A 12,535-nucleotide genomic window follows, 5' to 3' on the forward strand; every position below is an offset into this window, starting at 1 on the left:
GAGAGACGAACTGTGTTTAAAGGGGTCAAGGATCGGTAACGATGAAAACTCTGATTGTCACTTTCTCAAAAATTGAATTTTCGGAAGAAAAAAAAAAGAAAAGAAAGAAGAAGAAAAAGAATCGAAACGAAAACGGAATTGGAAACAATTTCAGAGAAGCGTGAGTCAAGATTTTAAATTAAAATTATCAGGATAGAAGCTATGATGAAAATTTAATTTTATCCTTTATCAAAAATTTCAAGAGGCATGTTTAAATTGCAATATAATTAAAAAAATTCTCGATTCAACATTTTCAACCGGTAACCCGAGCGGATGTTAAACATTTAACCGTATGTTTAATAATAAACTCGGAGATGAAGTACCCATTGGAGATGTTTGTTTCCCGGGAACGTGGCCGAAGAACACGTCGCATAGTGTTTCTTTTCATAGTAACGTCTAAGTTGACTCACGATCAGTGGGTCATGCAAAACCGGAAGCGAGAAAACGATCGGGCCCATTAGATGGAAACGGATAGCCTGCGAGTACGAAATTAAACTCGTTTCCTCGAAACAAAGTCGCCTGGCTTTTCTTCCACAATCCTAAAATTCACGAGTTTCCTTTGCCTCTTGGAAGAAACGAAAACATTGAACCGCGGCTTCTCTATTTCGAGGACGATCCCTGACAGAAACTGTATCCAAATCTTGTTAAAAGAGCAAAAGAGTTTGCCTTGGTTTATGCGGCCAGTCGCTTTGTTTCTCAAAATTCTGAAATTAAATACGTAATCTTTTTTTTTGAAATATTACAGCCAATGCATCGTAAAAAATATTTGTTACTCTAAACTTATATACGAATTATTCAATTCAAAGCGATACGTGGATTGATAAAAAATTATTCAAATATAAGGATATTCCGATATTTTTATCGCAAATTTATTTTATACCAATTTCTTAAAATATTGTATCATCAAAATCTGAGAAAAAACAAAATAAGGATAAGATCCGATAATTATTGCAATGATATTAATTTTAATTTATAACACCACAGAGTTTTTCCTTCCCCAGAAAAGCTTAACGAGCAAATTAAAAAATGATCGGTAGAATTTATCCGACGACAGCTATTCCGACAAACCTCCCCTTCCCCCCCGTGAACTTTGACACGGTAAATCAGGAGCAGGCGTCGGCGAATCGCGCTCGCCCGCGTCCCGACGCCATTAATTTCGCCGGGAGCACGATGATGGAGCCTTGGGGGGGTTCCTATTTGCGACCACGCGAAAAGAAAACGAGCTGAACGCTTCACGAGGGAACGCAGAAGGGAAAAGAAGACGAGGGTACGTGAACAGGCAACGGCGTCGCGAAGTCGCGTGTAAATTTATCTTCGCGCGAGTTGTACGCGCGGCTTTCTTCGTACACCGAACCCTTCTGTCGATCCTAACCTTTCAGGGGTGATCCACCAAAGTTTCTCGAGTTCGTTGCCACCGATCAACACTTTTATATAAATACAATTTAACACGATTATAAAACGTGTTTGAATATTCGAGGATTGATTGTATAATTATATATGATAACATTTGTATATGGATTAGATTGTAGATATTTATCCAAATTTGGATATTTTCGTACACCGTGTGCATTTTCGAGATGTTTGGACACTTAAATTTTCCATAAATTTACGAATATCCAATATTATTTGTATATTCCTAGAATTGTTATGAAAATGAATTTATATAAAGTTGTATTTTCAAATTGAAATTTTTCTATATCTATATTATTTAATATTGATAAATATTATTTCATAAATAAATTTTAGTTTTATTACTATATCTATATTACTTCTAATTAATTCAAATTTTTGTATTCGAATTACAAAAACTCTAATTCTTTCAATAATGATATTTAATAATAGATGCAGGATTATTTTATTAAAAAAAAATTCTTTCAATGCTGGTAGCAACTAATATCGAAGAACGCTCGAAGCGATCGATTATCGTCCTTTATGGCGTGCAGACGTTTTCGCGCTATTCGAGAAAAACGATCTTGATCGGCATGCAGACGGAAATAGAGGGTGCGCGAGAGGAAAGAAGACGAAACGATCGTTAATGGCACGTAATACGCGTTATGGACGCAAATTACCCGGCGTAACTGTAATTTGCGCCTTTTTTTTTCTCCACTTCCCTTCTCTCCTCCATATCGTCATGATCAGGTTGTTTAGTTATGTAATTCTTGTGCAATAATTACCGATGTTTCAGCAATTGACCGCTTTAGGCGCTACCGTGCGTATCAAGGCATGAAAATGAAAAAAAAAAAAAAAAAGGAAACGTTCCGTGCCAGATTTTGATCCATCTTGAGAGTTTGGATAAATTTATGAGCTATATTGACATGGATCATCGAATAATTTTATTATATGGTCGTCATGTGCGCTCAAAATCGAGTTCTTTTTTATTTTTTTAATAATTATTGATTTATTACTGAAATAAAAAACAAAAAATAATATTTATTCTTTAGTAATTCAAATTAATGAAAAAATTCCAAAAATAAAAATCTATTACCTTCCAAGATTTAAATGATACGATTCAAAAAATCATCTCGTTCCTTTTAAGCTCCTCCGAGATGCATCGCGCCCTAAAATATGGATGAAAATGGCCGATTTAGTTGGAAGATTGAGTAGCTGAATGACTAATGTCTCCTCGGTTAATGGTTCAATTGTTCGGCTCGCTTGGCAAAATTTAGCGAGGATAGAAGGAACAAGAGAGAGCGTGTTGTTCACGCGTGAATTTCTTGCATCGGTCGCGTGACAAATTGTCTCGTTAATTCGATCAGCGCGATTCAATTTATTCACTCTGGTAGCGGCTGATTTTCCGCTAATCTCGTGCTATTTTGTAGCTGCCGCTCATATCATTCGTTGTGTTTTGTATCATGAGATAATCGATTATTAATGCTAGAAGATCCGTGAAAATATTATCCTTTAAATAAAGGATTTCGTCTCTAGATGCATCAATTTTTCTTTAAATTATTTATTACTGGAAAGATTAATTAATTTTCAATATTAAAAAAAATTTAATGTGCTATACTTATTATTGAATGCCATATCTAGTTTTGATCTTTGATAAAATATCAATTTTACCTACAAATCAATCCATCAAAGAAAATAAATTGTCAATTTTTTTTTCAATGGTCTTTAATCATTTTAAATGATTGTCATAAACGTTTACTAATCTATCTTGTATCAAAATATTATGAGATACTTTTTAATGTAAAAAATCCTACAATCAATAATCTTCAACCATAAATCCTTTTTTTATGAATAAAAAATCTAGCTATTATTAATAGCTTCATAAAAAGTGACATAAAACTTAAACCAGTGAACAAATATATGTCAAAAATAAATCTTTAAGAATTATAAGAAATTATTAATATCTAGTAGAATAGAATCAAATGAATAGAGAATATCTCATTTCATTTACTTGCCAAAAACATATAGATTTATATAATAATATATATAATATATATGATAATTTTTATTAATAAAAAATTAATAATATTTATATTTCTATCAAATTAATAAATTTTATTTGTTATCTAAATCATACACTAAATGTTATTGAAACTAAATGTTACTGAAACTAAATGTTGATCCATTTTTTTTATATACAATTTAACATCTTATTTCAATGTATGTATATTTGCAAATAATTCATTAAATACCTTAATTTCAATATGATGTCATTTCAATCCAAATCAAATATTAGAAATAAAAATTAAAACAAAAAATTGTAATAGTTTTAACCTAACCTAATCTAATCTAATCTTTTTGCAAATAATACGGTAAACCGTACGATTCACTTTAAATAATTTCACATATTAATAATTATAACAAAGGACGTACAAGATTATGCTGTTAATCTGCTGAATAAATTCTACAGTCGGTTGAAATCTTCTCCCAATTATCCTGTTCAATTTATAACCACGGATTAAAAGCGACGTGTAACAATGTAACATAACCGAGGTGAATATGGCTGATTTTGACGGTATGTTGGCAACCATGACGGGTCATGATTAAAAAATTACCAGCGAGACAGGTGCGTAATATAACCTCCAGAGGCCGTGGTATCGGCTGGAATTTTGCCAAAGTTACGCAAACACGTTGCCAACGACAGCGAATATTCAAGTATAATCCCGGCTTTGCCAAAACGCGCGAAGAATGAAATTCTTGGTCGGCGGAAAAAAAAAAGCGAGCCTATGAATTATTCGAGGCACGACAAAACTTTTTCGATAAACTTTTAAACATCTGTTCATGATTTTCTACGTGATGAGAAATCGAGAAATATGCGAGAAAAATTTTTTTTTTAATTTTTTTATTAGCAAATTTGAGTACTTTTTAACGAGGATTATTAATTGCAAAATACAAGTTTGCTTTGTCTGGTTAATTTCTTTACGTACAGTTTCGAAATATTTGATCGGTATGCGATATATTTTTGTCAGGTATTGTTAAATTTTTAATTATTTGCGTTAGTAGGCGTTTTTGACCGAGCTTACTGACCAAGCTAAAATTTCGGGATCAAAGACCATTGCTAGAGAAAAAAACTTGGTAAATGTTTTTGTTAATTTTTTTGTTTATGTCTATTAATACGTCAAAATTAAAAGAAAATAGTATTAGACACAATGTTATTTAAAATATGCAGATAGTTGAATATACTATTACGATCAAGTTATTTCAATATTTATAAAATTCTTAGACTAGAACTGGCATTATATGTAAAACCAACAGAAAGGAAATATAAAGATGAAAAAAATACCAAATTCACATAAACTCGTAGGTAGCAAATACTTCTTCTTCTTCTTTTCGGATCTCTATATCATGATCTATATCTTCTTCTTCTTCATAATATTCTTCTTCCTCTTCCATCTCGTCTTCCAAGTATAACTCGAGGATCGCGTCTTCAGCACCCTCGGGGAAGTATTCGTCTATCATCGCTTCTGCCTTTTCATGATCCTCCGTGACGAAGTACGGCTCAATGCTGGCAAATGACAGGAAAGCATCTTCGCTCACTCTTCGGAGAATTATCACGAATATCTCGTTCCCAGTTTGATACTTCGCCTTTATTAATATTTTTCCATTTAATCAGTTATTTATATCAAATGCAAGAGAAGGAAGAGAAATATATATATATGAGATAAATGTATATAAATATTTTGATTATATGTTTCATATTTTTCATCCAATATACAGGGTGTTAATATACGATAATGAAACAGTCTTCAATCATATCATCATTCTATCTCATCTAATAGAAATTTAAATTATTTATAATTTAACAAATAAGATTCGACCAATATTTTTGTATACTTTATGCTTGTTTTGATTTCTAGATCCTTCTATAACTAACACATTATTAAATATTGTTATATTAATATCCTGTATATTTTTTTAAAAGAGGGATGATGAAGGAACCTTTCTCTCGAAGTCTTCGGGGGACGATGCTATCCGCCTCGCGATTGGTGGGGCATCGAATTCGAATGCACCAAAATATTCGACAGCGTCCGGGAAAAGGGCGCAGGTCTCGCTGAGAATAGGGAACTTTGCATAATAGAATTTGAAGGCGCAGAATGGAGGAGGGGGTACAGGTTCCTCGTAAGGATGTACCAATTCCATATAACTGGCGAAGAGGCTTGTGTACACGTGCACTTTGCTTCTGGCCTGAATAATCAATAAATTATTCTGAAAAATCAGTTTTTTGAACCGTGTTTCGCTTCTTTGAAACGGAAGACTTTTAACAGAAACAGAATAAAATTCGAACGTGTTAATTTTCTTCTGAGATTTTCTAAATATTCTAATAAAAAAAAAAATCAGAATTAGAATTTAGATTACAATATCCGGAATACCAAGAAATAAAATTCTTAAAATCTCTTTTAACAATGATCTATCAATCCCAAGAGAAGAATCTTCAAAAGAACGAGCGAGTTAAATTGAAGGAATACCTGAGGGGGCACCCAAACAGCGGGATGGCTGCGAGGAAAATCCTCCTCGTCCTCTGGATCAGGCTCGTGAACGTACACGTGCCTCTCCATGTAAGAATCATTTGTATTGAAAGGGACAACATTACCCTGAAGCAGTGGCTCTTTGCTGGTTAACAAATGTATCAGATAATTCTCTACATCGTTGATCTCCCGCGTGGGGCACCTTTTAACCCCCTTGGGGCACTCGAAGGGAAAGGGCACGGGCCAATCGGGATGGGGCCGTCTACCTTTCAGTCTCATCGCTATCGTTCTACCATCGGTCAATCCTGCGCTTATCACGTAATTTCAATATAATTATCAATTACAAATGATAGATTCCTCCCATTATATTCGATCAAATTAGAACGTCGATTATCCAACAATCGCTATCGATTATCCGCGAACACACGGAATAAATTAACATACACTGACGAGTTACGTATTCTTTTATGTAACATAGAAGAATGTTCTCGATGTTTAATTCGGATGATAGACGTTCCACTAGTAAGACAACTCTATAAATAATCTTTTTGAAATTTTTTTTCAAGACGCACACCTACTACGATAGCCTTGGTAATCTCCTCGTTACTCTCGACGAACATCTTCTCGATTATTTCCTCGGTCAACTGTATCCGCATCTCCTCCAGCACGTCGTAGTTCTGCTTGAACAGCGTATTGACCAGTTCAAGATACGGGGGGCACTGATACTTGTCCCTGTGCCGTCCCTGCTCGTCTTTGAACACCCACGGATAGAAAACCAGGGCGGTGAACTCGCTCAGCTCGAATATCATCTGAGCCAAGAACGCCTCGTACTTCTCAAGCCGCTCGGCCTCCTCCTTGGCACGTTCGCGCTCCTCGATCGCTTTCCTTGTTTCATTATTTCATTTTCCACCACATTTTTCAACTATGCTTATAATATACAGCCAGTTTTATTATCCCACATTACGAGAAAAGTAACTCTCAAACTCGAACGTTTCTGTGATATGCAAATATATTTTTCCGTACAATTATTTTTTTAAGCGAAATTATGTTGATTTCCTTAAATATCTGTAATCCATTATATATATACGAATTTCCAGAGTTTCGTTAAAAAGAAATTGTAACGTAGAATATACTGACTGACTATATCAAAGTTTCAAGGAATACCTGACGGCCTCCTTCTCCTGCCACGCAATCTCTTCCTCCGCGGTCCTAGTGCTGACCGGTTGCTGCATTTCCGGCTCTTCCTTGTACTGGACGCGTTTGATCTCGGCCATTATCAGTTTTCGAAGCTGGGGACAGTTGGCGCCGAACATCATGTTGACCATTTGACCATTTTCGAGGAACATCCAGACCGGCTCGCTCCTTTCCCGGAATCGTTCGAGATCGCTGATGTAGTCGTTCTTCACGATCGCGTAGTTGATCGCATCACCGACTTCCATTTTCACGCTTCGAAGCATGCTCACCATAGCGACGCACGGGCCACACCACGACGAGAAAACGTCGATGAGTATCAAACCCTTCTTCTCCAACAATTGTTTCCAATCGTCCTCGCTCTCTATCTCGACTTGGAGCACAGCCTCTTTCCTCCTCGCCATTTTCTTTCACAGTGAGTTTGCGTGATAGATTTATCCGTTGATCTATTTATTTTACAGGTTAGAACTGTAAAACTGCCAACGATAGGTTAATTTCAATCTCATAATTCAAAGTCGCATGCAATCATTCGTGGCCGGTTTCACTAAGCATTGATTATTTTTTGTTTCCAAGATATTTTTGCACAATGATGAGCATTTATGTATTTTTCGAACCAATCAAGGATTGGTGCAATTTAATAAATGTGATTATAATTACGTTCTCGATCAACAAGTAATTATATGAAATGAAACATAACAGTTCGGGTTATCAGAATATCCGAATTTATTCTTGATGGAATGGAAAATTCTTACTTTGTACGCGCAAAAAGATACTACACGGTAAAAATCTTGTTGCGTCTTCCTGTGGACACGAGGAGAGGAAGAGATGAAGAAGAGAGATCGAGGCCGACGATAACACGTCTCGACGGCGTATGTCGTCGCAACGACGATCCTCTCCGTTTAGTCTTACGCCCCTAATTCGCGGTCTAGCCACGATAATTAGTATGTTCGCGATCCTACATCAGATGGAACTTGACATGCCTTGTTTTTGTTCTGTCGGCAATTTACGATCCCTACGATGGGTAGACTACGTGTTTCAGACTCGTGGAAAACCGTGGTGGAAAATTGTGGACAAGTTTATTGCGTTCTTATGTCGGTTCGTTTTTTTTAAACGAAGCTTTAACCCTTTGACAGAGTATTCCTAGAAGGAATACTTGGTCGAGTTGCTGTGAAAACTTTACTGCTCTTTCTTTTCCACCATAGAAGTCGTTCTCCAACGATTCGATTTTATCTCAATTCCAACCAAGTCAAAAATATTTATATTCCTTCCATTGTAATTACGTAACGTTCAAAATTCACAGTTTAATTTAAAAAAATTTCGTCTCGATAAATACAGATGATATAATCGGATCTTTAAATTTGCCCGCGTTTCAAAAATATCGATCGAACGATGATTCAAGCTCCAAATAATGGATTTCAGGAAAAATTATTCATCTCGTTCTTGGAAACGGATTCACGTTTTCTCGAATTTGGCCGACATTTTGCTCGAGGAAGATCGTGCAGGATGGATGGAGCGTATCATGGAACGTTAATTACGCAATTTTCGCTAGATAAACGGCGACCGAAGTGGCTTGCGTGAAACTAAAGGAATTAACCGCGGCTGTATCCTTTGTTTTTGTAATTCTAAGCTTGTTTTGTCATTGTTACGTAATTTCGTGAGATATTCCTTAACGATATTTTTTTTCTTTTTTTTTTTTTCTTTTTGCGTATTATTAAATGGAAATATCGGAAAATAATTATAAAAGATGTTTATGTACATTCTTGTTCATAAGTCATGGAATTTTAAGCACAGGTAAGTAATATTTATTAAGATAAGTTTGTCGTAAAGATATTAAAAGAATATATGATTGATAATGTGTAATTTGATAGAACTCAAGGAAGTTTTTAATATCGGCACGTAAAATATGGAGAGGTAATTATCAAAGAGATTTGCACAATGCATTTGATCTAAAAAAAAAAAAAAAAAAAAAAATTCTTCATCTTCTTTTCCAATAATATTTATGAATATTGTTAAAAGGCTTGATAAACATTTTCTACGAAAAACAATTTTTTTTAAAAATCATCAAAAGATATTGAATTATACTAAGCAATTACATATCTTGCCGACAAGAGGGAGATTAATTTGATTTTATGTTGAATTCAATTTCAATCTTTAATTCGAATATTTAAATTCGATCAAGATAAGCTTGCTCGCGATAAATCCTTCGAACTTTCATTTTCCAATCCAAACTCGTGTTATCGCGTTTAAAAAAGTATAATAACCTTAAAAATTTGTTTTCCTTCTTACGAAAACAGGAAGAGATTCCGTGATTTCCGTGTTCGATATTTCGTAATTGGAATAGCTCTCGAATTTCGCTTCGATCCACGATTGCACAAAACATTCGAAACGAACTCGTTTGAACTTGCGGCTGCGAAACTAAAAGTTTCCACGTTGTTGCGAATTCCAAGTATTTCTGTTCAATCAGCATATAAATAAAAAACTCGAACATGTATGAATTATCCACGCGAGTCTCATCTATTTATTCCGTTTAATAATTTTTACATCACGTATAAAGTCACGTATAAAAATTATAAATTCGTGTTATCTTGGTATTTTTATAAAAATATTACAAAATATTAATTGGAAATTATTGATTTCAATCACTTGCCCTATAATTGTTCCCTCAGTTTGTTCTAATATAACTTTAATTTTGATTCGTTTTATTAATATCAAAAGAAATATGAATTCACGATGCAAAAGATTAATATTAAATAAACAATAATTCTAATTACTTTTTAATGTAATATTCATACGATACTGAAATTATGAGATAACACGTGACACAGAATAATAATGTACACAATAATAAGTACACAATGTAGTGTATTAATAATGATTACAATCATAATTATTCATAGATTGCAATCATATGAAAAAGATATTCATATTGTATTCATAATGCATCTATATTTTACGTTATGCTAAGTTATGATCAAATTTATAGTTACAGGATGCTTGATTTATAGAACAGCTCGATACATCGATTGATGAAATCTTTAATAGAACAAGTTCAACTAGAATTTGAATATTCTATCTCATATATGTGTTAAAAATAAATATACTAAACACATTACAAGTATGCTATCATTTGCAAAAGATTGATACAAAACTTTTCCAAGGTTTTTCTATAGTTGAGTTATAATAAAACACATTAAAATACACAAATCGAATCCTCGTTATAATAATTGTCTAATTGTAAAGACAGAAATAAAATCATGAAGAAATCTTTCTATTTCCATAGTTAAATCCATGGATATATAAATATAAATGAGGAAAGCACAAGATAATTATTTTAATTCTCGTTACCCTCGATATGGTGATTGAAAACACTGTTTTTCAATTGCGATAGTTCAGATGTCCTGGATTTCCAACAAAAATAAACGATCTAGACGATATCCTAATTAACTCGCGTGCAAAAGTCTTGTTAACCCTAGCATTGAAACGAAAAACTTTCATATTATTTCGCTTTGTTTCAATCAAAGGCTGTGGAGCTTCATCTTATTGCGATTAGAAACGATTTTATTAATGGAAGTAGTAGAAAAAAAAGTTAGGTTTTTGGAATTAATCAAAATTGGAATGAAAAAGTTGTATATTAAAATAAATATTTTTTCCTATGGTTTCTGGTTCAGTAAGAAGAATTACAAGTTTATATAATAAGATTTTAAAATTACACGTATTAAAATAATGAAGGTAGATATAGATCTATTGAAATTTTAATAGAATATAATTTTTCTTTTTTTTAAAAAATAATTTCTTCTCGTTCGAGAATGAAAATTATTAACGAAAATAATATGCATTTCGTATTCTAGATTAATATTTTTCCAACAATTCCATTACAAGATAACTTCAATCGACTTATTAGATCATTATCTTAAGTCATTATAAAAATGAAGAAATTATAATCTTGTTTTGAAAGGACAAATTACTGGACAGAAAAAAAAAATCCAATAAAAATTCCAAAGACCATCGATATTGAAATAACTCAAGACCCTCTGCTCAACAGGGTACGTATATTACAAATCACACGCAGTATCTTAGCACAGCGTACAATTACTCTACCATCCGCAATGTACCACGATAAATTTCTTTACGACCTTTTTAAAAACCAATCTACCGCGCTTCATCATACCTATTTCCAACGTATCCCTCCTAAACAAACAATAAGATACCCATTAAATCACCATCATCATCATCGCAAACGAGCTCTCTGGAACGAGCATCGGAACAGGCGCGGGAAATCTCATCAAACTGGCGCGAAAAACAAATCACTCGGCCACTGTCTGCGGTAGTGGCACGGCAAAGAGGACGCAAGATGGCCGACGCCGGGGCTATAAAGACAAATAGAAGCGAAACGAGCCCAACAAGGCCTAACGACGCGTATTTGCATCAGTCATTAAGACGGCCGAGAAACCGCGGCACAGGACGGTGGCCAATTCCGCGCTGTCGGCTGGACAAAAGGACACCCGCCGCTAAAGTAACGCTTATCGCGGCTTGTGAAAGCGTATTTTCTTGCGTAACGCACGCTCAGACCTCTTACGGCTTCTCTTTTCTCACAGATGCGTTCTTATGTTCTGCCGAGTTGGATTCCAAAGATGGAGCGCGGATGAAAGATGCGGAATGATTTGTTGGAAGAAGAGAATTTTTAGTAGTTATGTTTATAGGTTATGTTTTCATTCATATAAGTGTTTAGTTAAGTGGCTGTTGCATAGTTATTACCATAATATAATTTCTGATTTGCAATTAGCATTACTTTAGTAAGTTATTAGTTATAATTTTGTATAATTATTATATAATTGTGAGATTCTATCTATGAAGAAACAGAATCATAATTGAACGAATTTGAATAATATAAATAGTATAGTTCTTTTTAAAAAGAATATTGTTCATGAATTTTTCTTATTGTTTTGCTAATATTATCATTTTCATTCTATAAAAAATAATAAAAGATGAGTTAATCATTGTCTATATCTAAAACTTTTGATAATTAACACTACCTAAGTTATTTATATTATAGATTAATTATATAAAATGAAATCTAATGAATTGATATATTATTAGAAAATATTGTTTCATTTAAATTCTTAGAATATAAAGGATTTATTAAATAAATGAGAATAATTGTTCTTAACCAATTAATTAGATGTTTTCAATCAATTGACAGATTTTTCTCCTTGTTTTATCCATCTATTACCTATTATTCTTTATATTTTTATGTTAAAATAAGAAAATAAATACTTCAATACTAAATTTAAGGAATGAAGTAGCTATCAATCATAATTATTATGTCATATTATTATATTATGAGATAATATTATAAGATAAGAATAAAATAAATAAAAGTTAATGAGAAT

The 12,535-nt window shown here is 33.3% G+C and overlaps 1 protein-coding gene across 3 annotated transcripts; it reads right to left on the bottom strand.

Moving 5' to 3' along the window:
• Positions 1-2,131: 2,131 nt before the first annotated feature.
• On the bottom strand, positions 2,132-10,788 carry LOC725664. 3 transcript variants are annotated; one of them, XM_026439809.1, is made up of 7 exons: positions 7,119-10,788; positions 6,529-6,839; positions 5,955-6,259; positions 5,428-5,673; positions 3,862-5,073; positions 2,525-2,597; positions 2,132-2,443 (listed from the first exon to the last, which is right to left on the bottom strand). In XM_026439809.1, exons 1-5 carry the CDS (start codon positions 7,547-7,549, stop codon positions 4,777-4,779), a joined length of 1,590 nt encoding a protein of 529 aa, XP_026295594.1. In that variant the 5' UTR covers positions 7,550-10,788; the 3' UTR covers positions 2,132-2,443; positions 2,525-2,597; positions 3,862-4,776. The 3 variants fall into 3 exon arrangements, with proteins under 3 accessions (XP_026295594.1, XP_026295593.1, XP_026295592.1); XM_026439808.1 differs by having other exon boundaries at positions 2,525-2,995; XM_026439807.1 differs by having other exon boundaries at positions 2,525-2,995; positions 4,772-5,073; positions 7,119-10,787.
• Positions 10,789-12,535: the final 1,747 nt, after the last annotated feature.

The sequence above is a fragment of the Apis mellifera genome, linkage group LG3, assembly GCF_003254395.2.
Source record: "Apis mellifera strain DH4 linkage group LG3, Amel_HAv3.1, whole genome shotgun sequence".
Taxonomy (NCBI): Eukaryota; Metazoa; Arthropoda; class Insecta; order Hymenoptera; family Apidae; genus Apis; species Apis mellifera.